The following is a 26327-nucleotide window of genomic DNA, read 5'->3' as shown; positions in this document are numbered from 1 at the left end:
GAAAGTGTTCAGAGTTGTGTTAAATGAATGAACGAATGAAGCAGCCTGGGCACGGAGAGCTCGGCTTCTGTCCCTCAGTCACATCCAGGCAAGGATCACTGGAGGGTACAATAAGTGGCCACCCTGTTGCAGGGAGAGACTAGCGGGAGGCCCCAGAGTCAGGCTGCTGCCAAGGTCGTCCGGAGGGCGCTGAGGGCGTGGCCTGGTGGGCGGGGCGGGCCCGGGCGCCTGCGCCATAAAGACCGCTGCTCCCAAACCCCGCTAGCTGCGCGTCGCCCGCCCTACTTGCGCCTCCGCCCACGTCCCAACCCGTGCTCCCAGTTCCTCTCGCCATGGCCGCGCTCACCAAGGATCCGCAGTTCCAGAAGCTGCAGGACTGGTACCGTGAGCACGGCTCTGACCTGAACTTGCGCCACCTTTTCGAAGGGGACAAGGAACGCTTCAATCGCTTCAGGTGCGCGCGGGCCACAGGCCGGCGGGGCATGCAGGCCGAGATCCGGGCGCGCGGAGCCACAGCACACCCGCTCAAAGTGTGCAGGGTGAGGGCCCGGGGCCGAGGGCCGGGCCGGCGGTCCTTGGGGGCCCCAGGCCACGGATCAGGGCTCAGGCCACACTTCGTCCTTGACGCCTCCTTGAAGCAGGTTCCGGAGACTCGCAGGTGGTCCCGGGGCTGTTTGGTCCTGAGAAGTAGGCCCCTTAGCGCCTTCCCCTCTACGGGAACATCCCCCTCACCCTCCTTCTGTCGCCACCCTGCAGCCCCCTCGAGAAGGGACTCCTTTGGCTGTTGTGCGGAGGGGGCCCTCGCTGACGCGGCTGGCGGTGAAGGGCTGTCCCTCACCGTCGCTCCTGGCTGAGAGCTAGGGACCGTCTGCCGGGTGCAGTCAGGGTGGGGCAGACCCGGGGGATTGCAGGGAGCTTGGTGGAATGGTGGAGGTGTGAGGACGTGATTCTGGCAGAAGAGGCTAGGTCCAGAGACTTGTGAAGGACCAGGAAATGAAAACGAGCCTATTAGAGGACATCTTGGGGGGTGGCGGGAATGGGGCCCAGCGTGCTGTTGTGTAGGGCAGAGGTGGTCTGGGGCTCCAGGTCGGAAGTCCCTGATGGCTAGCCCTGCCATCTGGGCCCTTCTGTAAGCTGAGCCGCACAGTGGAAGCTGCACTGGGGAGGGGGAGTGCACCTAGCTCTCTATCTTCCCATCCCCCAGCTCAGTTTCAGGAGAGGAATGGCTCCTCACCCAGAGAGACAGCATCTTCATTCAAGGGGTGGCCCTTTTCAGTCTGCTGCTGCTGCCGTTCATCCTGGTGGGCAGGAGGGTGACAGACACCACCTCTGTGCTGGGCAGCTGAGGCCTGTTTGGGGTATGGCACAAGAAGGATTTTTTTTTTTCTTGGAAGCAGTTCAGGTCTGAGAGCAAGCTGGGGTGGGGGAAACCTGGGGTGGTGATGAATGGCTTATGCCATCTTTCTGCAGCTTGACACTCAATACCAACCGTGGACGTATTCTGGTGGATTACTCCAAGAACCTTGTGACAGAAGGTGTGATGAAGATGCTGGTGGACCTGGTAATGTTCTGCTGTGGGAGGCTTGGCCTGTGTCCCATGGAGGGGTGGGCAAGCTGGGTTCCTAGGAACCCCACATCCTTGAGCATCTTTACTTCCTTCTGGGTGGACCTCAGAGGCTGCCTGTGTGCCAGTGCAGGGCTCCGAGCTCCTGGTCTGGGCTCAGGTTCTGAACAGACCCTTCCTAGGCAGTGTGGTGGTCAGGGGTGGGGGGGTGGCGGTGGCACCAGGCTGCGACCGTCTGCCAGCCCCACCTGGGGCTGTACCAGGCCTTATGCTTGGGAGCTTGGACTCTTGTTGGCGAACATGGGTAGAACTAGGCCTTAGTGTCTTCTTTTTGCAGGCCAAGTCCAGGGGTGTAGAGGCTGCCCGGGACCACATGTTCTCTGGTGAGAAGATCAACTTCACTGAGGTGAGCAGGCCTGGGTGGCACCAGACTCCTCAGGTCCTCCAGGGCCTCTTCCTTCCCTTTAGAGTTCACTCGACCGTTAGCCTTGCTGACCGTTAGCCTCACTGTGTCTTCACCCCTCCTCTTAGGCAACACTTTTGCTTAACAAGGGGCCTGAAGGCCTGTTTTCTCCAGCAAGTTGGGGTGTGTCTTCCCCAAGACTGATAGTCTGGATCTGGAGAGATGGAATGGGTCCTGGTGTCTGCCTAGGGAGAGCACATCTTAAGCCTGTAGGGAGAGGGCTTTTCAAGGTATACTTGGAGAACTTAGCTTTGAGGCAGCTTTGCCACAAGTTTTATTAGTAAAAAGAAAAATCTTATGGCAAAAGGTCAACCTCCTCAGTGGTAGGAATAATAAGCAGCGGTGAGGCCGGGCTTTGGGGGCCCTGTGCCTGAATGGCTGTGGAAGCCTGGGGGCCTGATAATCACTGAGCACTCAAAGGCTAGACCTCAGAATAGTATCCTCCTTTTACACAGGAGGAACCTGAGGTTCAGAGGTCAAGTTGCTTATCCAAGATGTCATATCTTTAAAGAGGCAGGGCCAGGATTCAAACACAACCTGTCTTGCATTACTGGGCTAGGCTGAGAGAGACTGAAATCCAGGAGGGCTTCCTGGAGGGGTGCATTTGCCTTTTGAATGTGAGACAGGGGTGGGGCTGAGCAGGGTAGTGAGCTTCTCCCTGGGTTGGAGTCCCCAGATCATCTCTTTCCTACCTACCTGGTGTTTTCAGATATGTTTCCCTCAAGGACTCCTCTGTTGGCTTCAGCTTAGTGAGACTGTTGCTCTCACATGAGAAGTCCAGCTGCCTGGTGCCTATCACAGACTAGGGTCCAGTTCATTTCTGGCATTTGGGGAGATGGGGCTGCTTGGTAAGGGAAGCTTAAGTTTCGTGCTTTGCCTTATATTCAGGGGCCTGGGGCCACTTTTTAAAAGACGCCAGCAAATACTGTGTACTCTCATCAGGAAGATGAGCCAGCATTAGGCTTCGTGAGCCCACGTCCTCTGAAGCCATTGCTTATCTCTGCCCTGTGTTGTCACCTCAGTGTTCCTCTTTCCTTGGCTTTTCACGCACTGAATAACTATGGGCCCCAGGGCCTATGGGAGGCGGGTTCCAGTCTCCATTCCCTTGTGATGTCTGCAGCACGTAAGACAGTGGCACACGCCTTCCTTCCCTGGGGCCTAGGGTAACCTCTACTTCCAGAACCACATAGTGGGTTCTCAGTATGAGACCGTGGTACTGACAGAGACCTCGAGGGATCGAGCTGACTCTCGGGGCCACAATGCTCCATGCCCAGCTGGGAGTGTGGCTGCCTTGGGCTGGGGATCTTCTCACTCTGACTCTTGTCCCCAGAATCGGGCAGTGCTGCATGTGGCATTGCGGAACCGGTCAAATACACCCACTCTGGTGGATGGCAAGGATGTGATGCCAGAGGTCAACAGGGTCCTTGAGAAGATGAAGTCTTTCTGTCAGGTAAGCAGCTTTGGGCTGGGCTTGCCCTTAGCTGGATGTATCCATATATTGGGAATTTGGGGGTCCTGGTGGACCACCCCTCCTCCACTCTCCTTATAGAGCACTCCAACCCTCACTGCAGCCTGAGGTGGGAGCAATCTGTGTGATCGCTGGCCCCTGGGGCCTCTGCTAGAGCACGGATTTCCCTGACCCTGTTCTGAGGAAACCCACCACTGGCAGCAGTAGAGCAGCTTCCCTCCTGAGCCATAGACGCCCGTGGGCGCATGGTCAAACTGGCCAGTGGCTAAGATCTGAAAGGAAAAGTGAGGCTCCTGATGGATGGGAGAGTGGGGAACAGACTTGCTGTTTGTAATCTCTGTAGTCATGTGCCTTTATTGCTACTCTAGAACTAGATAAAAATGAATGTTTTAAAATTTCCTTGCCCACACCCCTAGACAACTCTCCAAAGGCTTCCTCTGCACATATGCGTGTATCCGTCGTCTCCTTTTGGAAATATGCACATACCCATGCGGACACACAGTTACAGGTTCATTTTCACCTGCTGTCCTGCAGCTTACTTGTACTTTTAAATATGTAACAGATGTCCCTATGGCAGTGCTAACGCGCATAATGTTTCCTAAGTGGGGGTGCAGAGGTGCAGCCTCAGACCAGCAAGAGGTTTCGCCACACCAACCCTTGCCTCGGTGCCTTTCCCAGGAGTGATTCTGCAGTGGGTGGCAGGTGTCCTCGAGCCTGGAGTACAAGGGTGATGTGTGTGGGCTTGTCGGTCTGTGTGGGCGTATACACCTTCGTTATGTGTGCTCTGGGAGTGATCATCTGGGCTCCAGTCAGCTTGTACCTGAAAGCAGTGACCCCCTGTGGCTGGTCAAAGTCTGGTTGCTTTGGCTAAGCTCCATTTTCAGACCTGAAATGACAGGAGGTCATCTGGGCATGAATCCTAGAGGCCTGGCAGCCGAATAAGCAGTACTTCCCCGGGGTGAAAAAGGCTTGGGATCCTGATGGGAATCTGGTTTCCAGAATGTTCCTTAATAGTGGTTGATATGTGTGATGGCCCTTGAGTGTGAGGAAGGACTGTTCCAGCTATCTGCTTGAGTGGCGGAGCTGATATGCCTGGGAAGCCTGCTGCTCTAGAAGTTCGATCAGTCATTGTATGCTCAGGTCCTGGAGGTGTGGCTCAATTGGTTGGGCACGTGGCCTGAAAAGTGAAAGGTCTCTGGTTCAATTCCCGGTCAGGGCACATGCCTGGGTTGCAGACCCAGTCCCAGGTTGGGGGCGTGCAAGAGGCAACTGATCAGTGTTTCTCTCTCTCTCTTTCTCCTGCCCTTGCCCTCTCTCTAAAAATAAAGAAATAAAGCTCAGGAATGTCCTGTGGAGAGTGTGCCACTGGCTGTCTGGGGAGCTGTTTCCAGGAAAGCCCTTCCTTACAGCTGGCTGCTGGAGTACCTGACTCAGACTAATGGGGTATTTATAGTATAAAAAAGCTGCTGAATGGCAGCGATTCCATGGTGAGAAACACTCCCCATGGCTGTGCTCTTAAAGGTTTGCTGAGATTGGGTGGGGGTGTTTGCCATGACCTTGATTGTAATGGCAAAAACTGGAAACAACCTGAGCTCATTTATCAGAGGGGACTGATCAGTAAAATAGTGTATGTTCGTATACTATAGGACTTAGGAAGCACCATGAGGAATTAGGGAGCTACAGTTGCATTGACCTGCTGTGCTGTTCTGGATATACCCTGAAGCTTAAAAAGGAAGCTACAGAATTGGCACATGTTGTAAAATACCATCGGATCAAATAAAGTGTACATGTGGTTTTATTAAAGATAGACACATTTCCCCCTCTGAGACACTTAAATATAAGAAAACTGTAACAGTGAGATTGAAAGTTGAGAAAATGTGCAACTTACTTCCTTTCTGTATGGATGGAAATTTTTTCATAGGTGGATTACTTTATTATTTAAAGCAAAAATAAAAGTTGCTGGGTCTTCAAATTACTCCAGAATTTAGAAGCTAAAAACAACAATCAATATCTGTGTGAAGCAGGAATTTGCAGTGTCTCTGCTGGCTGGTTCTGCCTCAGGCCTCATAAGGTTGTAGTTGAGATGTTGGCCCAAGGTTACACTGATTGATTGACTGTATTGATTTGAGAGAGAGAGACAGAGAAACCTCATTTTTTTTGTTCTACTTATTTATGCATTCATTGGTTGAATTCTCATATGTGCCCTGACCAGGGATCAAACGCATAACCTTAGCACATCGGGACAATGCTCCAGCCAACTGAGCTATGTTGCCAGGGCAAGGTCACACTCATTTAGAGGCTGGGCCTGCAGAATCGGCTTCCAGGTGGCTCACTAGCACTTAGTGCTGGGTTCTGAGAGCCTTCAGTTCCTTAGCTGGTATACCTCTCCACAGGCCATTTGAGGGTTCTCAGGACAAGGCAGCTGATTTTCCCCAGAGCGAATGTTCTAGAGTGCCTCAAGGTCTTTTATGAGCTGGCATATAAAACTACACTCTTCGATTTCTGTTATGCCCTATTGGTTTTACCGGTCAGCTGCGATCAGAGTGGGCAGGGACCACACAAGGACATGAATGCAGTGCCAGGAGGTGGAGATCGTGGGGAACCATCTTGGAAGCTGGCTACTGTACTCTGCCCTCGGCTCCCAGTGATTCATCATGTTCCTTCCACATGCAGAACATCCCTTCTCACCTTCCGAGGTGATAGTACATTAGAGTTTCAGCTAGAAGTCAAGGCCTCACCCTCTGAATTAGGTACAGGCATCCAATACCCGAATTTCTTTCAATACAGCATAAATACAGTTCCTTTTGATTTGAAGACATGTGATTAAAGAGACAAGTTATTTACCCCCTCACATATCCAAAATACAATGATGAGATAAGCATATGATAACTGTTAGGATAATTCCTTCTCAAAAAGAGGGGGGAATGGGGGGCATATAGGACCCATTGGTCCAAAGCAACTTTGCTTGGTTAGCACTCAAGGCTTGGGAATCATTCCTTAGGGATTTTGGCTTTGCCTTCATTGATCCCTTTTACATGAAAGGTGCTTTCTTTGCAACTGCACAGTTCTCTCAGCCTGCTTATTGCCTGTAGAAATGTGGGTATCCAAAGGCTTCTTTTCCCTTTGTACCATCTCTGTCCCTTGTAGTCCAAGTTGGTGGTGTTTCTGACAATTCAGTTATCTTAAAAACTCTGGGTCTCTTATGAAAACTCCTATGAAACTTATGGGGTGAATTCACTCCACTAGACAAAAGCAATACCCACAAATTTCTTCAAGATAAGTCCTTCTCTTGAGACCACAGTGACAGTATTCTTGAGCTTCTTAGAAGCCTTATCTTTGACCAAAGGGTTCTCCATGTTATAGCCTTAGCTTTTTCTGAGGCCTTAACAAAGGGTTTTACAGCTCCACTCTCAGCTTTGCCTTTACAATGTGCTTTTGTGACAGTGCCCCTCATTTGGTCTTTGCCAAGAAGCTTGCTCTTAACTTTAGTATCACTTGCTTGCTGGAGAGGCTGGGAATTTTCAACCCAGCAATCCCTGGCTCCTTTTTGTTTAAAAGTTTTTCCTTTGGCTTATTTCTCTCCTCTTGTATTTTTACTCTAAGCACCAAAAATCCAGGCAGTTCCTTTAATACAGCGAAAATCTTGGTAGCTAGAGCACCCAGATCATACACAGGTGTGTCTTTTACTTTCCCTGCCTATGCAGGCGGCTCTGCCAGTGTGTAACAAGGATTCTTTTTCCTCTGATTTCCAATGATGTTTTCCTCCCTTTTCTTGAAATCCACGTAAGCAACCTGTTTGAGGACTATCGAACTTCTGCTCACAGTCTCTCCCAGTGATTTTTTTAGGCTTTCTCCAACTCTATCCTCAAGGTTCTTTTAGCTTTTGCCCACAAACTTTTGGTTTTTGTTATGGCAGTATTCTACTTTGGTAGAGATTTTTGGTATCAAAGTCTGCATTGGTTATTTATCATTATATAACAAATTATACCCAGACTTGGTTTAAGATAACATTTATTTCACATAGTTTCTATGGGTCAGCAATTATAAAGTGGCTTAACTGGTTGGTCTTGGTTTGGGGGTCTCTCTTGAGAGTGTGGTCAGGATGTTTGCCAAGGCTGCACTTATCTGAGTGCTTGGTGGGTTCTGGAGGATCTTCTCCCAAGGTGGCTCTCACTCATGGTTGGTGAATTGGCCCCGGCTGTTGGAAGACCACCTCAGTTCCTTGCCACTCGGGCTTCTTCCCGTGATGGCCTGTGTGTCCTTACAACAGAGTAGATGGCTTCACCAAAAGTGAGTGATAGAGAGAGAAAGGCTGAACCTGCAAGGCCTTTTATGCCCCAGCTTCTGAAGTCACGCTCTGTCATGTCTGTGGCACCCTAAGGGGTGCACAGGTCAGCCCTGTTGAGCATTGGGTCTCTGCTGGGGTGTGAATACCAGGAGGCAAGAATCATGGAGGTTGGCTGCCGGTCTGATATTCCTTTTTCCGGTACAGACCAGTCACAGTAGTTGGTGTTTCATGTCTCTTGGCCTCTGATGTATTGGGTTCTGCTGAGAGTTTGTCCTTGTTTTATAAATCCCGACTATGTTTCTGTGAGGTGGGGATGTCATCCCACTTTGCTGCTGATGAAATAGCTGGGGTTGAGTGTGGCAGAGATCTGCCACTCAACAGGCCCCCACAAGGGCCCGGAAGTTAGGACTGAGGTGTACGGGTGCAGAAGTAATGATGTTTCTGAGCAGCAGCTTATCCTCACGGGTGTGGGCTGATCACATCTCTTGTTCTGTACCAGCGCGTCCGCAGCGGTGACTGGAAGGGTTACTCGGGCAAGTCCATCACAGACGTCATCAACATTGGCATTGGTGGCTCTGACCTGGTAAGGAGAGGATGGTCCTGGGATGGGGTGAGGGGTCCCATCTAGAGCCTTGGTTTTTCCAATGAGGGGACCTGGCTGTCCTTACCTCTTGGCCCTGGAATCTTGTTTTCTGATGCTGCATCTCCCCACAGGGACCCCTCATGGTGACTGAAGCTCTTAAGCCGTACTCTTCAGGAGGCCCCCGGGTCTGGTTTGTCTCCAACATTGATGGGACCCACATAGCCAAAACCCTGGCCAACCTGAACCCTGGGTCCTCCCTGTTCATCATTGCTTCCAAGGTACGGGCCTCAAACCCAGCCTGGCTTGCCTGTGTGTATTGGGGTGAGGGCAGGGCATGGGACCCTCCCCAAGACTTCTGAGTGAACTATGCTTTGTGAATTGGGTTGGCACAGCTGCCCTCAGACGGCTCCTTGTCTAGGAGCAAGCACTGTTTACCTCATGGAAGCCTGGACTGATCAGTTTGAATCCGGGTCTTCAGGCCACACTTACTTGCTTTGTGGGATCTTTGCTCAGTCTGGGACTGTTCTCATCCTTAGAGATCTGTCCCCAGTGTCTGCTCCTTTCTGATCCCAGAGCCGTGCTCAGATAATGTGAACGTTTTGTTGTTGTCATTTATGCTGTTCAGTCTTGTTAATGCACACAATATATTAAGGATTCTATCTGGGTTCTGAGATACAGCCTAGCCTGGGCTGAAGGGAGGTCCAGGCGTGGCTGCAGCCCCTCTCCCTGAAGATGCTCCGGCCTTGGAGCTGTGGTGGGGATCGGGGGAAGGAGGGTGGGTTGTGGCTCTTACTAGGGTTGCCCTCCTTCTGGTTGTGGAGTCCTGGAATCACAGGGTGATGCTGCTACTTCCAGGCCCCTTTTAGCCTGACACAGCCAGTCATCATGGCTTTGTGGACATGTGGATAGGTGTTATATGATGTCATGTACTGCTCCTTGTGACAACTGGGCACCCACATAGCCTCTGCTGCTGAGCCCTGGTTCAAGACTGCATAGGCCCTGAGCTTGAGACCAACTGTCGTACTCTCTGGCTGCAGACTTTTACCACCCAGGAGACCATCACGAATGCAGAGACAGCGAAGGATTGGCTTCTCCAGTCGGCCAAGGATGTGAGTGGTGGGTGGGCAGTGGGCAGCGTGTAGGCCAGGAAGGATGGGTGGGAGGGATTGCCCATCCACCTAAGTGGCTGAGCCAAGTCCTATAGCCCCTTTTGTATAACAGGAGGCAGCCTCTCTGGTGCCTGACTTTTCCGGTTAAGATATTTGGCTTTGCCAGCCACAGATAACACCAGACGTGGCAGAACCTGATCTAATTGGCTAGGGGCCCTTCTTTTAAGGCCCCTTGGTCCTGTGGGATCCTCTCTATCCCCAGCCACACCCACTTTGTGGGGAGGGCCATTCCTGGGCCTTGTATGCTAGTGAGGTAAGATGGGCCAGCTGGCCTCCGGCCCCTCTGTCCTCTTGACCTTGAGGTGGGGCTCCTCCAATAGCCTCAGAAATAAGAAGCTTGTTTTTTTTCTGGAGATGGGTGTATTCTGTCCCTTGGGAGGATCCCTGGGATGGGTTCAGTGAACTTGGCTCTGTTTCTTGTAGCCGTCAGCTGTTGCGAAGCACTTTGTTGCCCTGTCTACGAACACGGTAAGTACCCATGTGGGCCCCCAGACTGCCTCTGAGCAAGGGCCCAGCCTGGGCAAGGGCGAGGCCTTTCAGAATACGCATGCCAAGATGTGGCTCACGGGTTCGGGGATCTTGGCTCGGCTAATGGGGTATGAGGGTTAGTCGCCTATGAGGGATGAAAGCTACAGACTCTTTGTCTTTTCTGCATTCTCCCATCCAGTCTCTGCAGCTCCAGTGAGGGTTCTGTAGCCAATGAGATTGTGTCAACCCCATCCATCCCCCAGGCCTAACACTCCAGACACGTGACCTCCCCAGGCCTCTGCTACCCTGCCACCAGCCTCTCCCCAAATGGGAATGCTGGCCAGGGGTGGAGGTTGCATCTCATTTCTCACATAAGGGTGTTGGCCCCAGTGAAGGGATGTAACTTTTTGCCCAGTGATTTCCAGGATTAGAATGTGGGTCACCTGCCCACCAGCTCTCACAGACTGGTTGGCCAAAGGTTATGCAAAGTAGAGTGGGCCAGCTAGGGCCGGTGGGGGGTGGGGGAGCTCCAGGAGTAACAACTATAGCAAGCCTTGTGAGCACTGGCTGTGTGGTGGGCTTGGTAATAGGCTGTGTCCGAGTTGGAACCAAACCCAGGTCTTCCTGACTGCTCCCTCCTACTCCTTCCACCCTTCCTGCCTCCATGGCGGACCTGCCTGTTGTGGGAGAAAGGAAGCCATCTTTATGCTGGCTAACCACAGTATGACTGTCTGGCTCCTGCAGGCAGAGCTCAGAGTGCTTACTAGGGCATTTCTGCCTGGGGGACTGGGGCACCTGAGGAATAGGATTGATTGTCCCCTGGAAGCTTCGTTGGTAGAGTCACCACCCAGATTTTGGAAGGGCTGGGTAAATGTCCTGGCTGTGTGGCCCTGGCCTGGGAGGTAGCCCCTGGCAGGGCTTGGGTTCCAGTCTTAGGCTTTGTTTCCCAGATGTCCTGCGGGGTCAGTCTCTGGTACCCTGACAGGCATGTAGGTAGGTCTTGCCAGAGCAGCGTGTAGGTCCAGTCCTCATACTGGGTGTGCAGCCTCCTCAGCAGGAAGGCCTCCCAGGTGCTGAGCCACTGGTGTGCTGGATTTGAGCTGGCTTCGTGTCCAGCTTTGCAGGATGGCAGCTCTTAGTCCCTGTCCTGGACTCTTGGGCTATTGCAGCCCTGCCCCATCTGGGGTTCTTTGGAAGGTGGGGGTACTCCCGTGTCTTGGAATGCACAACCCCTTTTACCCTGGAGCTCCTGTTCTTGCCCAGCTAATACATGCTTCCTTCTTTCCCTTTCCCTTTGTCCCTTTTAGCCCAAAGTGAAGGAGTTTGGAATTGATCCTCAAAACATGTTCGAGTTCTGGGATGTAAGTAAAGGCACTTATTGCTGGGTTAATTATGTGTCCTTTGCTAAGTCATGACCGGTGAGCACAGATAAGGGGCCCATGGGGTCAGGGCAACGTTTATTGAGCACCTGCTGCATGCTTGGCTTTGAGAAAAGCCAAGAGGCCCTCAGAGAGGCTTGTGGGGCAGGAGCAGCCCAGTCAGGATGAGAGCTCCACTTCCACCAAGGGTGGGCCAAGCTTGTGAGGACATGGTGACAGTCCCCTGGGTGCCTGCCAGCAGCACCCACAGTGGGGTAACTGGAGCTGTCCTTACCCGCTTCAGGAAGCTCAGGTTGTGAGTTATTCTCAGTGATGACCTTTCTCAGGAACTACAGCCACAAGCTGAAAAGGCCAAGGGCCAGGGTAGAGGCAGGGGGCATGGCCAGGCAGACCTGGAAAGATGCTGCACAAACAGCTGGAGGGTGGCAAAGAGGGGAGGCACCAGGCTCTGGGCCTGGGTAGGGCCTGGCCATGCAGCTTGCAGAGCAAACCTAGGCTGAGTGGTAGAGCTGCAGGCCACTCAAGTAACAGGTGGTCCCATAGACTCATCTCTGCTAGAGCCATAGCTGGTGCCAAACAGCGGGCAAGAGCTGTCCTTGCAGTGTGGCTGAGAGCAGCAGGGGTGTGAGAAGGGCTCTGGCTGTGGAAAGCAGGGAAGGTTTGGGGTGCAGCGGTCCAGTGCAGGGTGTGCTGCTGTGATTGCAGTGGGCATGACCCTGGCAGACGTACCAAAGAGGGCTTGACCCACTGGGACTGTTTCCAGGCCTTTAGCCTGGAAGCTCTTTGCATGGTGGCATTATTCACAAATGTAACCTTTGAAAGCTCTAAAAGCTGAGGAGTCTGGGAGAGAATTAAGCCTAAGGCATCTGTTGTGTGTAATGAGTTAACTTCTTTCTATAATGGAACTAGTTATGGACCGTGCTTGGAGGAATTGAGAAGTCACTCAAATCATTTTCTACACCCAGTGGCTCAGATGAGGAAGCCCGGTGGAGAGAGACTGCAGCTTCTAACAAAGGCTGCATGCCTGACAAAGGAGGGGAGGTACCTTTCACCTCCTCCCCGGGACCTGGAGCCTGAGCGAATGGTGGTCAGGGACATGTGGATGCTCCTGCTAGCCAGGGAGCCTCGCAGAGCAGTGTTGTGTCCCAGTCTGGGTTTTCAGTGCCCGTAACTGCTCAGCGGGCAGAGATGAGTTGGGGTGTGGCTTAGGGAGAGGACTGTGTCTCTCAGGTAACGCCTAGGAATGACACTTGGGCATAGAAACATGGGGCTCCAGCTGGCTAGCGGGTAGCCAGGCACAGTGGAGGCCTCCAGGCCAGTCCAGACAGTAGCCTGGTTCACTGAAAGTGTACATTGTTGAATTGAGATGTTGACGCCTGAGGAGCCAAGAACAGGGACGGGTGAAGTTTCTGGAGTTAGAGTGTCTCAGGTGAGGCAGAGGAGTCAGGACAGACATAGGGATATTGCATTGGCTCTGAGGTAAGGTCTGGCAGAGGTATGGAAAGTGAGGCCCCATCTGTTGAGGTAGGTCATGGGGCAGTTTCCTGTGTTGGGATCAGGCAGGGGCATGGCAGTAAATTGTGTCAGGGCTCAGCCAGTCAGCATGCATTGAAGAGCTAATTTTGCCTGGTGAGGTCTGAAGAGGAACCAGTATAGGTACAGGTGAGTTCCAGGAGGTGCCAGGATAGGTAAAAGATACAGGTCTTTGAATTCTGGAGGAGACACAGGTAAGTAGGAATGGTTCTTTCAAGCGAGGTCTGAGCATCTCAAGCTGCATAGAGGTATTTAAATCTGGATCTGTGAGTTGAGGTTTAGATCTGTGGCTTGGTACAGGTACATACACTGTGGTCTCTCTAGTCAGTTCTGAGAAGTCTGCATCAATGATTAGAACTCCAGATAAGAAAAACATGGGGTAAGTACCCCGAGCCGGGTCAGCCAACTGGCTCTCTGACCAGGTGTATAGGGCAGAGCTCAAGGTTCCCTAACCAGGCCAAGGCATGGCCTGTGGCACAGAGTCTGGCTGGGGTGGGGTTTGAGGAGTGGGGTTTGAGGCACATGTGAGAGAGAGAGAGAGAGAGGTGGGAATGCACCTGGTGGTAAAAGGTGAGGAATGGAGAGTTAGGTCTGGGAAACAGGCAGGTGAACCAGCTGAGGAGCTACGCTGGTACCTCATGGTCTGAGAGGCTCATGGTAGATAAAAGTCTAGAGACCCTTGTCTGCAGGATATGTCTGAGGCATGAGTCACTCAGACACTCCGTGGCACAGTGGCTCTCACCAGGTTTCTCTGAGGCTGAGGTGAGCGGCCAGGAATCTGTCAGTTCTGAGGGAATTGTCTGGTCAGGTTAGATTTGCATGGCAATCCTCCCTTATCTAAAGGAATACGCTCCAAGACTCCAGTGGATGCCTGGAACTGAATAGTACTGACCCCTATATATACTGCTTTTTCATATATATATATATACACACCTATGGTACAGTTTAATTTATAAATTAGGGAGAGTAAGAGATTACTAATAACAGTAATTTAAGATTAATAACAATAATAAAATAGAACAGTTATAACAACATGCTATAAAAATGTTATGTAAATGTGGTCTCTCTCCCAAAATACCTTATTGTATGGCACTCACCCTTCACAATTGCTTTCTTCATCATAACTTCATGGATAGAAGATTTGTCTTTACCGTAGCACTTAGTAACTTCAGCATGCAATTTTTTTTCTTATTAAGTGAAGAACTTTCCCCATTTACTTACAAGAAGTACTTTATGGCTTCTTTGGTATACCTGAATTATAGGTAGCACTTGCTCGCTTTGGGGGCCATTGTTAAGTAAAATCAGGGTGACCGGAACATGAGAACCCTGGTGCTGTGACAGTTGATCTGGCAACCTAGTATGGCTACAAGTGCTGAATGGGCGGGGAGAGTCTGCAGTGTGGTCATGCTGGACAAAGGGATGCTTCGCATTCTGGGTAGGACAGAGCATGAGATCTGATCACCCTACTCAGAACAGTGTGCAGTTAAAAACTTGTAAATTGTTTCTTTCTGGAATTTTCTATTTAATATTTTTGCTGTATGGTTGACCGTGGGCAACTGAAATCGCAGGGAGCAAAACTGCGAATAAGGGGTGGCTGTGGAGTCTGCCAGGGGTGGTCTGTAAGAGCCACATCTGTCAGGTCTCAGCAACCGGACTCAGGCGAGGTGTGTGTAACTAGGTGTCTTAAGGAGGCCTGAGAAGCCAAGATTAGGCACATTTAGGTAGAACTGGATCGGTCAGGTAAGGACACTGGAGCCAAAGAGAGGCAGAGGCAGAGGTTAGTCTGACAGGTGGAGACCACGGTGAGGACAGGGGAGGGCTGAGCAGTGCTGGTGTTGCACACCGGAGAGGCCGGCAGTCCCGGGTCCCTTGGGAAAAGGTTGAAAGCTGGAGTCGGGCAAAGGGATGGAGAACTACATCCATGTGGAAGGTTTGTGAATTTTGGGTCTCACTCAGGTATGTGGAGTGGTCTGTCAGGTGAGGTTGGAGGAGTTGAGGTGAGATACATAGATTAGTATTTTTGGGTCTTGAACAGGTAAGGTCAAGACCTGGGTCAAGGCCCTGGTTTGTGTTCTACTTCTGAGTAGCTGGGAATAAGCATGGCTGGGTGGAGCTGAGTCTTTCGAGTAATGTCTGTGAGACCGAGGGTGAGCAGAGGTAGGGTGACCTGAAAAGCTATGGCTAGGTTCATTCAACTCTGTCTCACAAGTACAGAGTAGGTAGGTATAGGTAGGTAGAGTAGATTTGTAGGTAAGGCAGGGAGCCAAGGTTAGACTCATCTACAAAAAACTGCATCTGTTAGATGACCTCTGAGAGTATGAAGTGAAGACAGGTGGATAGAGTGAGGTCTGTTGGGGGAGGTCGCAGGAGCTGGGGTTGGGTACGAGTGAGGAGATCTGGATCTTTCAGGTAAGGTCCAGGTTGGCAGGTAGAACTGCATCTCTGCCTGTCCTGTGAGATTGAGGAGTTGTGGCCAGGTTCAGGTATATAGAATTGAGTTTCTTGGGTGAGATTCTGCATCTGGCACAGGTTTGTATCCTTGGGTGGGTCAGTGTAAGTTAGGCACAGGTGGGTAGACCAGGGTTTTCCAGGTGAGGTCTAGGGAGCCAGGATCAGGGCAAGTTACACTGGGTCCGATGAGTGAAATCCAAAAAGTCAGTCAAACTCAGGTAAGAACTGAATGCCTTTGACGAACTGGAAGCCGATGAGGCACAACTAGGCAAAGCTTGCCCACCTGGTGCAGTCTTTGCAACTAGTAGCAAGCACAAATAGATAGAAGTGGCCCACCGGGTATGTTCTGAGAAGCCAGTATCAAACACAGGTAAGCAGCACTGTCCCACCAGGTGAGGTCTGAGGGATGAGTGTCAAACACAGGTAGGCAGAGCTGGCCAGTCAAGTGAGGGCTAAAGACGCAGGGTCAAGCACAGGTAAGCAAAGCTAGCCTGCCAAGTGTGTTCTGGAACCCAGGGTCAAGCACAGGTAGTTAGAGCTGACCCACAAGCTACAATGTAAGTAGCCATGGTCATCTATAAGTAGAGCTGGCCTGCCAGGTTCAGTCTGAGGACGCAGAGTCAAGCACAGGTAGGTAAAACTGGCTGCCATGTTGTCTGAGGACCTAGGGTCCAGCATGGGTAGGTAGAACTGTCCTACCCAATGTGGCTTGAGGAGCCAAAGTCAAGAAAAGGTAGGCAGAGATGGCCCACTAGGTACAATATGAGGAGCCAGGGTCATTTCCAGGTAGGTAGAGCTGGCTCACAGGTATGGTCTGAGGAGCCAAGGTCAAGTACAGGTAGTAGGTAGAGCTGGCCCACCAGGTGAGGTCTGAGGAGCCGGGGTTAATCATAGGTAGGCAGAAATGACCACCAGGTACAGTATAAGGAGCCAGGGTCACATATAGATAGGTAGAGCTGGACCATCAGTTGTGATTGGAGAAGCCTAGGTCAAGCACAGGTAGGCAGAGTTGGCCTGACAGCTGCTATCTGAAGACCTAGGATCAAGCACAGGTAGGTAGAACTGTCCCGCCAGGTATGGTCTGAGGAGCCAAGCTCAAACACAGGTAGGCAGAGTTTGCGCACTAGGTACAGTATAAGGAGCCAGTGTCATGTACAGGTAGGTAAAACTGGCCCACCAGTTGTGGTTGGAGGAGCCTAAGTCAAACACAGGTAGGCAGAGCTGGCATGCCAGGTGTGATCTGAGGAGCCAAGCTCAAGCACAAGTAGGTAGAACTGGCCCACTAGGTACAATGTAGGGAGCCAGGGTCATATACAGCAAGGTAGAGCTGGGTTATCAGGTGTAGTCTGAGGCCCCAGGATCAATCCATAGGTAGGTGGAGCTGGCCGACCAAGTGCGGTTTGAGGAACCAGAGTCAAAGGTAGGTAGGCAAAGCCCGCCTGCCAAGTGTAATGTCTTAAGAGGCTTATGGAGTTAGGGTTGAATATAGGTAGGTAGAGTTGACTCTTTCAGGTGTTGGATTCAGACGAAGATAGGTACGCCTGGTTCTTAGTGGTGAGGCCTGAAGCATCAGGGTACAGCAGCCTTCTAGATCAGGCAGAGCATTGTGGGGCTTATAAGAGCCTCAGAGGCCAAAGTTAGACACAGGTAGGTAGATATGGTTCTCAAGCAAGAACTTGGGAGCTAGAGGTATGTATACTTGCATCCTGCAGGTGAAGTCCTTGGAGCATGGTTCTGGCTCAGATGTGTTGGCCCAGGTCTGACAGGTTGGGCTTGGGGAGCATGGGTTAGTCACAGCAAGTAAAACTACATCACTTGGGTGGGGTCTCTGGAGCCCAGGTATGCAGAGATGTTCATATCTGATGAGGTCTGTGACGTCTCATTGAGGTATTGGTGCACAAGTTAAGCAAGGGTTGTTAGTGTTGGTAGTATAGGATCTGTCTGGAAGATCATAGTCAAGTATAGGATGCAGACCTGGGTCTCTCAAGATAGTCCTAGGAGCCCATGTGGATAAAGCTAGATCTCTCTGGAAGATGTGAGTTGTCCCAGTTGGGGTCAGAGAAGGTGGACCTGGGTCTATAGGTTGAGATGCAAGGGTCAGGCTCAAACAGCTACGTGACACTTGGTCCATCAGCCGAGCTGTCTAGCTCCTGACTCTGACAGGTGTAGAACCCTGCAGTGTGAGGACTGGAGTAGGACAGACAGAGCTAACCCCCCAGGGGAAGCCATTGCAGCCATGCCCAGTCCTGGCTTTGTCAGTGAGTCCATGGATCCAGGGTCACGTGGGCAGAGGTGGAGAAACGTGATCTTTAGGTGGGTTCTTGCCACCTGGATTCAGGTACAAATTGGCATCCTTGGGCTTGTTAGGTGAAATGAGTGGGCCGGAACCGGCCCAGGAATGCATGATTGGTGTGGCTGATGAGGCCTGAGAAGGTGGGTCAGACACAGGTGGGACCTTCAGTGGTAGGGTTGCACATGGGTAGGTGGGTAGTGTGGGGCTCCCATCAAGGAAAAGACTCTAGGTGTGTGTACCTGGGCCTGCCTGGCAAGATCTTGAGAGCCCTTAGGTAAGAGATAGATCACCCTGAGCCCGGTCAGCATCCTGGTTGGGCAGAGCTCAGGGTGCAGCAGAGGCGTGAGGATCTGTAACAAGTCCAAGGTGTGGTCTGTAGTGTTGGAGGCAAGGGTCTGACTTCCCAGGTGAGGAAAAGACAAGATTATACCTTGTTAGGTAAAGCAAGGTCTGGGGCACAGATGAGGCACAGAATGTTGAACAGACTGAGGAGCTACATCTGTAAGGTGTGGTCTAAGAGGCCCACTGTACAGATAGGTGAGCTCCAGAGACCTGAGTCTGCAGGTTGAGGTTTCAGAGGCTTAAATCAGGCACTGGCATTGCTGGGCTTTCCAAAAAAGTGAGGTCTGATGACCTAGCCTCAGCCAAGGTCAGCAGCCTGGAATCTGAGTGCTGGCTATTTGCTCAGTCTGGTTTCTGGAATGGAGTCTGTTTGGTGATATCTGAGAGCCTGTGTCAGGCATGGCGAGGCCGGTGGAACTGGGACTGTGAGGTAAGGTTCCCCCATACCTGGACCCATTCCCAGTGAAAGCCCTACCATTTACCTTGATTACCTGAGGCAGAGACCTCTGGGCCACGCTTGTTCTCCCATCCTCCAGATTCCTCCTGTTGGGTTGAACCCCCTGAATCTGTACTGCCCAGGGCAGCATCATTCTCTGGGTGACCACTGCGGGTCCTGGGTGGTTTTCTGCTTCCATTCTCACCCCATCGTGACTTCTTTCTTCTCCAGCCTTGCCTTCCAGCTTTTCCCCTCCAGTCCCCATTCCTTCCTTCATCTTCTAGATTGTTCTGTGCTTCCTTCTGGCCAGCCTATCTCAGTGGGCTTCCAGTGGAGAATTAAGCCCTAGTGCTTTAAGGCATCCATCGACTGGAATCAAATTAGCATATGTCCTTTGCATCTAGAAGGGTACTAGCCTTGGGCTGTCCTTGGAAGAGTGAGAAGTTACTCAAAGCATTTTCTGTGGAGATTAATTCTCTCACTATTGAGAAAAGACTGCTCTTGCCACAGGACCTTTGCATCTGCTGTTTTGGCTGCTTGAATGCTTTTCCTCAGTGCTTTCCTGTGTACTGCCTGCTCTTCAAATCTATGCTCAGGCACCCCTCAGATTCCTTTTATAACTGGTATCTGTACTGTATTTCCTTTCTCCCACACACTTGAATCTCTTTATCACATTTATTGGCATGATGGTTTCATTTACCTCTTTCCCGTGAACTGTTTCCATTTCCTGTGCCAGGAATGTGCTGGGGGCTCCATAAATAGTTGTTAGGAAGATGGGAACGGAGTTCTGAGGATTCTGGTGATAGAAAGTGGAGTCCGCAGTGGTACATGAAAAGGTACTCTGTGCATCTTGGGGCTGAGGCTCAGGTGATCAGGGGAGTCCAGGGGCCTGTGAGTGTCTCAAGAGGCAGGTGAGGCACAGGTATGAAGTGCTGGGTCTGTCAGTTGTCAGAAGGGGCGAGGCCGGGCTCAGGTCTAAGGCATCGAGTCTCTCAGTATCTGAGAGGTGGTGCCAAGGCCAGGTAGGTGGTGTGGGCCTGCCATTGTTCAAGGAAGCGTGCTTGGGCCCAGGTGTGAGGAGTTGAACCCGTTGGTGTGAGGATGCAGAGCGTGGCACCGGTATGGGGTTGGGATCTGTCAGTGTCCAAGCAGGTGAGCTAAGTGCAGGGATGAGGTGCTGGCTCTGTCTGTGTGCACAGAGGCTAGACACAGGTGAGAGGGCCCGGGCCTGCCGGTGTCTGAGGAAGTGGGACCTGGCACAGGTATGAGATACGGCCTATCAGTATTTGAAGATGCCTTGCTCAGGTATGCAGCATTGGGTCTGTTGGTGTCTCTGGAGGCACGACCAGGCACAGGGATGAGATTCTGATCTCTCAGTGTCCAAGGCACAGGTACGAGGCGTGGGGTCTGTCTACATCTGAGGAGGTCGGGCCTGGCACAGGTATGAGGTACTAGGTCTGTCGGGGTCTGAGGAAACCAAATGGGGCACAGGTATGAGATTCTGGGTCTGTCAGTGTTTGAAGAGGCTGGACCTGGCACAGGTAAAAGGCACTGACTGGGTCTTTCGGTGTCTGAGAAGACAGTGCCAGTCATGGTAAGGTCTTGTGATTAGTCCCAGCACCTGGCCAGAGGTGGGTTGGGCCCAGGCCCTCTGAGCTGCACCTGAAGAAGAGCATTGCTCTAAGGGGGCATGTTTTGTGGCAGGAAGGAGGGGGTGGGTGTGCCAACCCTTCCTCAGCACCTTTTCCTGTCTTTCTTAGTGGGTAGGAGGACGTTACTCGCTGTGGTCAGCCATTGGACTCTCAATAGCTCTGCACGTGGGTGAGTGTGTTTACAGCTTGGGAGATGATGTTGAAAATCTCAGGTTGGGTGGTCTCATATCCCTGAGCATCTTCCTGCCCCCACAGGCTGCTGGCCTTGCCTCCCTTGGCTGGTACATTTCTTTCAGGTCGAGAGGGATGGACTGAGGTTTCTCTGGGGTTTGTAGGTTGGCCATTCTCTGGGCCCCTCACGACTGCAATCCTGTTTGTTTCCCAGGGGAGGGTTTGGAAGGCCTCGTTCCCACGTGAGGCAGAGTTAGATCCACCTTTGCTCTCAGAGCCGGCTCTGGTTAGAGAGGCCCAGTTCCTTCCAGGTCCTTTTCCTTCTGGCTCCACATCCCGTCTTTCCCTGGTTCCAGGAGAAGCTGTGCCCACTGCCAGGAGGGCTTAGGGCACGGCCATTTCTGTTGACGCTGCTTTTGTGTCACAGGATTTGACAACTTCCAGCAGCTGCTCTCCGGGGCTCACTGGATGGTAAGTGCAGAGGCTTGTGTTCTTTGCCAAGGCTGGCCAGAGACGTACAGTGGGTCTGGCTCCCCCCCGCCCCCCCCCCCCCCGCTCCTTCCTCTCCCTCTCCCTCCCTGGCAGCTGCTCAGCACCCACCCACCTGCTCTTGTTTCAGGACCAGCACTTCCGCACAACACCCCTGGAGAAGAACGCCCCCGTCCTGCTGGCTTTGCTGGGTATCTGGTACATCAACTTCTTTGGGTGTGAGACGCATGCCATGCTGCCCTATGACCAATACCTGCACCGCTTTGCTGCCTACTTCCAGCAGGTACCAGCTGCCAGGCAGGCCTTGGGGTCAGCACAGCCTGCGGGGGGGCCTAAGACGCCCGTGAGCCCAGTCACCCACTTCCTGCACCTCCAGGGGCCTTTTCCCCATTACCCTTGGGCATGACCAAGGCCTGCCTCTGCTCCTCATCTCATAGTGAATATTTGTGTCCAGGATCTGTTTGATCTGAGGGTCAACTGAGTTTGACTTTCATGGAAGGGGCGTGACTGGTTATCACGGTGCTCTGGCTGGTCAGGCTCTGGCTTGGCTCCGGGCATGTTTCTCAGCCAGGTCATTTCTTCCTTGGACATCACTCTGTGTGCCTGTGTCAGGGCGGGGCCACATGTCAGGACACCGATGGCTCGTACTGCCTTTGTCCATCCAGAAAAGCAAGTTCACCCCCAGTTTGTGGTGCCTCTTGCCCCCCTGGAGTCTCCAGAGCCCCCAGAGCCCCTCTCCTAGTTCAGCCTCTGCTCTGGGCAGCAACCCTTCCACATCTGCCCCTGCTTTCATTTAGCACAGTCTTGGCCCCTGCCCCGAAGCCCTTGGGCAGGCACAGCAGACTTGCACCAACACCTGGAGGAGAGTCCTCTGCTTGAGGGCAGGGCAAAGACACTCTGAGGCCCAGACCTTGTTGAGGTGACAGCCCTCAAAGGCTTCATACTCTGAACGCTGGCCTGCTTCTCCCTCAAGAAACCAGTTGAAGATTTTGTGAATAATTTCTGCTCTTAGGGAGGTCTTCTAGAACCTTCATGTCCACCTTGCTCTGGTCGTGGTTCCTCCCTGCAGAGTAATCTAGAAGCTAGAAAGTTTGTGGGCTTGTGTCTTCACGGGTGAGGGAAGATGAAAAGATAATCTCACAGGGCCAGGGCAGGGCAGGTGTGCCTGGTGCGTCCCAGGCAGGAGCTGGGCACAGCACACAAAGAAGTAACACGTGCAGATGGAGGTCTGGGTTTCTCTCCACATTCCAGGGTGACATGGAGTCCAATGGGAAGTACATCACCAAGTCCGGCGCCCGTGTGGACCATCAGACGGGCCCCATTGTGTGGGGGGAGCCAGGGACCAATGGCCAGCATGCCTTCTATCAGCTCATCCACCAAGGTAGGGCCCTCCTGGCCTGGGCGCGGGTGCTCCTGGGAGGGAGAGGGTCTACCACCGCAGACTGCCCATTAGGTCAGTGCTCTCCCCAGTGGGCTGGGTAGACGCCTGGGTGACCACAGTGCCCTTCACAGGCACCAAGATGATACCCTGTGACTTCCTCATCCCGGTCCAAACTCAGCACCCAATAAGGAAGGGTCTGCATCACAAGGTAAGACCCCTCATGCCCCCATCCAGACCTCCCTCACACTGTCCTAGGCTCACATTACACCCAGAGCTCTCAAGACCTGGTGCACTCGTCCTCAGTGAGACTCATTTTCTATTCCTGTCATAACAAGTGACACAAACTTAGTGGTTTAAAACCACACCCGTTTGTTGTCTTGGTTTCTGTGGGTCCAAGTCCACCAGGCTCTTCTGAGTCTCTGCTCAGCTTAGGACCGAGGTCCAGTTTCCTTGCCAGCTGGCGGCTGGGGGTCACTCTCAGCTTCTGGAAGCCACCTTGGCTCGTGGTCCCCTCCGTCTCAGAATCAGTAGTGGTGGGTTGAGTCCCACTCAAGTTTCAATCCTGTCGCCTCTGCTGTAGCACCTCTGTGACTGATTCATTTGCTTTCCTCTTCTGCTTTTAAGAGCCGATGTAATTACATTGGTCCCACCTGCATAATCTCTAGATCTTAAGTTCTGTAATGTTAATTCCATGTGTAAAATCCCTTTGCTGTGTAATGTAACACACCCAGATGTAATAGCAAGGGGCACAAATCACGGAGCCAGGGCCTTCCCTACCACAGCAGCAAATGGGAAAATCATCCAGCTCTTCACCTGCCAAAGTCCTTGGGGAGGACTGGTCACATGTTGCCTCGGGTGTGCAGAGTAGCACAGGTCACTGCTGGTACCAACTTTGGACTCAGGGACCTGGGTTTGAAGTCAGGCTCTTCTGCTCTATACTTCTGCAAGGCAGTGCTGTTTACTTGAGGAAACTGAGGCTCAACTACGTGAGATGATGCCTTTCCTCCTCAAGATCTGAACAGATGTCATTGAAGCTCTTAGCAGGGCCCTTGGCAAGTCGTACACCTTCCTTAAGGGGTAGTTAGCTACTTTCCAGTGTCATCAGATGTGCCTTGCTGCCCCCGCCCTTGATCCAGCAAGCTCCAGAGTGGGGGCCGGCAGTCTGTCCCTCTGCCTAAAGCTCAGGCAGCACTTTTAAACATAACTGGATATCTCTCTCATCAGATCCTCCTGGCCAACTTCTTGGCCCAGACTGAGGCCCTGATGAAGGGGAAGTCTACAGAGGAGGCTCGGAAGGAGCTCCAGGCTGCAGGAAAGAGTCCGGAGGACTTGGAGAAGCTGTTGCCACACAAGGTCAGCACTTTTGAAGTGGGCGTCTGGTGGCATACTGGAGTTGGGCCGAGGCAGGGGCTCATGGCTTGCCTAGATTGTCCTACACAGAAGGAGGGGCTGTCCTCAAAGACCTATGTATCCTAGCTTCTGGGGCAGGATGGGCTTCCCTTCTGAGGATTTAGGGATCACAACTAACCAGGGGACATCCCTGGGTGTTTTCTGAAGGTCTTTCAAGGAAATCGTCCAACCAACTCTATTGTGTTCACCAAGCTCACACCATTCATTCTTGGAGCCTTGATTGGTGAGTGAGTGGGGAAGGTCCTGCCGCCTTGGGGAGAGTTGTGCTGGGCTGGTAGAGCCCTAATGTGCACTGTCTGCCCCCTCTGCAGCCATGTATGAGCACAAGATCTTCGTTCAGGGCATCATCTGGGACATCAACAGCTTCGACCAATGGGGGTGAGTTGTTGACTTAAGGAGAGGGTGGGGAATGCTTGTGGATTTTACTACCAATATTGAACCTTCCTCACACCATTCTTTCTCCTCTTTCTGACAGAGTGGAGCTGGGAAAGCAGCTGGCTAAGAAAATTGAGCCTGAGCTTGATGGCAGCAGCACAGTGACGTCTCATGATTCTTCCACCAATGGGTTGATCAACTTCATCAAGCATGAGCGTGAAGCCATCATAAGCCAATAAACCCATGCTGGGCTGCAGTCCCCATGTGACTGTCCTTCTTGTCCCTCCTCACCAGAGTCTGCACTGCATGGTCCTGCCCAGGGCACCCTCTGGTCACAGGCTTAGACCACAAGCCCTTGGAGGAAGCTGGTCTGGAATTGCCACCCCACCCTCCATGTCCTCGCCCCTCTGTTTTACAATTAGCTGGAGTATTTCAGTGTAGCTGATTTTTCTGACCCACGTTCACATTGTTCATGTGCCAGGTGGAAAAATAAAGATGCCACAAAGGAGGTTATAAGCTCAGCCTCTTGCTTCCTGAGATGGTGCTTTATGCAGGAGTTAGCAGAAGGAGTGATGTGCCTTGACGGAGGCCTGGCTGTAAGTGGTGAGCAGGTCCAGAGTGGAGGGTGGTCCCTTGCTTGAGAAGAGACTGGGGGGGGGGGGGGGGGGCACTGTTAGAGTCACAGGGGCAACCTGGCCTCTGTAATCAAACCTCTTCTCCATCTTCCACTCCTCACCTCTGTGACTTTGGAGGAATTGTATACTTCTGTTCACTGGATGGTTTCAAAAACTGACCTGAGATCCCATCTGTTTGTGGTGAATCCCTGGATCAAGGGTGACTGCCATCACCTGGCCAAAGGCCCAGGTAATTCTTTCCTTTTATAAGGTAGGGGAAAAAAGGATTTTTGAATGAACTACTCTTTTTTTATCTTTTATTCAAGTTATTAAATAATATATCTGGCTAATTAAGGAGAAAAGGGGTTTTAAAGAGCGATGGGTAGAATCGATGAGAAGGCCAGAGGCTGAGCTGTCAGGACTTATCCTTCAGCCCAGGAGACAAAATCCAGACGGGGAACTCGCTGCCCTAGGCCCTGCCAGCAAGGCTGCGTTTAGCCCATTCTCTGCTGGGTTGCCCACTGCTGAGCTGTGCTCTGGTTTGGCCACAGACTTTCCGTAAGACAGAAACCCAGGATTCATGTTTTTTTGCTCCTGTAAGAGGGCAAACTGCACCCCCATAGTCTTGGTGAATATCGTGATTCTCAAAAGTGACCACACCGGTGCGAATGTCCACTTGAAATGATACTTGGAAATGGTCAGCACTCCTCATCTTTCTATTGGTGAAGTAGGTTTTATTAATTGCAGAAATGAAAATGTCCCCTTCTCACCCCACCTTTGCAGCTGCGGTAGATGTTCTTTGACAGGTGAGCTCTGTTTATGCTCCTGCTGACCCACCTTCTTTCTTAATATAACTGATGTAAAGTGAAGGCCTTTCCCATCAGAGCCACTTCCTCCGTTACAAAATAAACACCAAAAAATTCTGCAGACCCTCGGGCTAACTTGGCTTCCCATGAAAGCTCTGTTAGCAATGGGCCTCTGCGCTGGACCAGCTGCCAGTTCTCTCGTCTTATGCAGGAGGAACTGGCACATGACCACTGGCCATGTGTCACTTTGCCCTTTCTTATTCTCCTACCCCTCATCAGTCCCACTGTCATCACTTGTGGCTGCCGCTTTAGTGTCCCAAGGCTGCCTGTTGTTTCAAGTATTGGGTGGGTATGAATTTAAGGTCTTCAGAGAAACAGAACCAACACGATACACATGGTTATCTGAGATATACTGTGGGAATCAGCTCATCTGATTATAGAGGCTGAAAAGTCCCACGATACCCCGTCTGCAAGCAGAAGGACCAGGGAAGCCAGGGTGCACCGCAGTCTGAGTGAAAGCTTAAGAATTCGGGGGAGCCGCTGGTGTAAATCCCAGAGTGAAGGTCTGAGAACCAAGGGCTCAGAGGTCCAAGGGCAACAGAAGATGGATGTCCCAGCTCAAGAAGAGAGAATTCGTCCTTCGTCCTTTTTGTTCTATTCCAGCTGTCTCGATGCCCAGCCATACCAGGGAGGGTGCTCCTCTTTCCTCAGCTTGCTGATTCAAATGCTCTTCTGGAAACACTGCAGACAATCCCAGAAATATTTCACCAGCTACCTGGGAATCCCTTAGTCCAGCTGACACACACGAAAAGTTAACCATCACAAACAGGTAGCTCCTCAGTGTAAGATTAAAGCAGCTTTCGGCATCTTTATTCTGTATTTCCTCAAATAAACTGTATTGTAACTTGTCTATTTGTGTGAGTTTGTCGGGTAATCCAAACCCTAGAAAAATCACAAGTTAAGTTGGATCCCTCAAATCACACGTGTAAGCA

General features: G+C 51.9%; 1 protein-coding gene across 1 annotated transcript; it reads left to right on the top strand.

The window, feature by feature from the left end:
* The first annotated feature begins 212 nt into the window (after positions 1–212).
* Positions 213–24449, top strand: GPI (glucose-6-phosphate isomerase). The gene is made up of 18 exons (XM_028529347.2): positions 213–454; positions 1471–1561; positions 1902–1970; positions 3358–3477; positions 8283–8366; positions 8498–8644; positions 9404–9475; positions 9959–10003; positions 11311–11364; positions 20198–20258; positions 20688–20731; positions 20880–21032; positions 22001–22130; positions 22262–22338; positions 23355–23483; positions 23688–23763; positions 23852–23918; positions 24016–24449. The coding sequence occupies exons 1-18, from the start codon at positions 333–335 to the stop codon at positions 24152–24154; spliced, it is 1680 nt and encodes a 559-aa protein (XP_028385148.1). The 5' UTR covers positions 213–332; the 3' UTR covers positions 24155–24449.
* The last annotated feature ends 1878 nt before the right edge of the window (positions 24450–26327 follow it).

This window comes from Phyllostomus discolor, chromosome 12 (assembly GCF_004126475.2).
Source record: "Phyllostomus discolor isolate MPI-MPIP mPhyDis1 chromosome 12, mPhyDis1.pri.v3, whole genome shotgun sequence".
NCBI lineage: Eukaryota > Metazoa > Chordata > Mammalia > Chiroptera > Phyllostomidae > Phyllostomus > Phyllostomus discolor.
This window is presented reverse-complemented; position numbering and strand designations above follow the sequence as displayed.

What these genes read in the sequence shown, in the direction of transcription:
- GPI (XM_028529347.2), top strand. Translation starts at nt 333, where the DNA reads ATGGCCGCGCTCACCAAGGATCCGCAGTTCCAGAAGCTGCAGGACTGG. An exon ending in TCTCCGGGGCTCACTGGATG is followed by an intron (nt 20,732 to 20,879) that starts GTAAGTGCAGAG and finishes CTCTTGTTTCAG; the next exon opens with GACCAGCACTTCCGCACAAC. An exon ending in CTATCAGCTCATCCACCAAG is followed by an intron (nt 22,131 to 22,261) that starts GTAGGGCCCTCC and finishes TGCCCTTCACAG; the next exon opens with GCACCAAGATGATACCCTGT.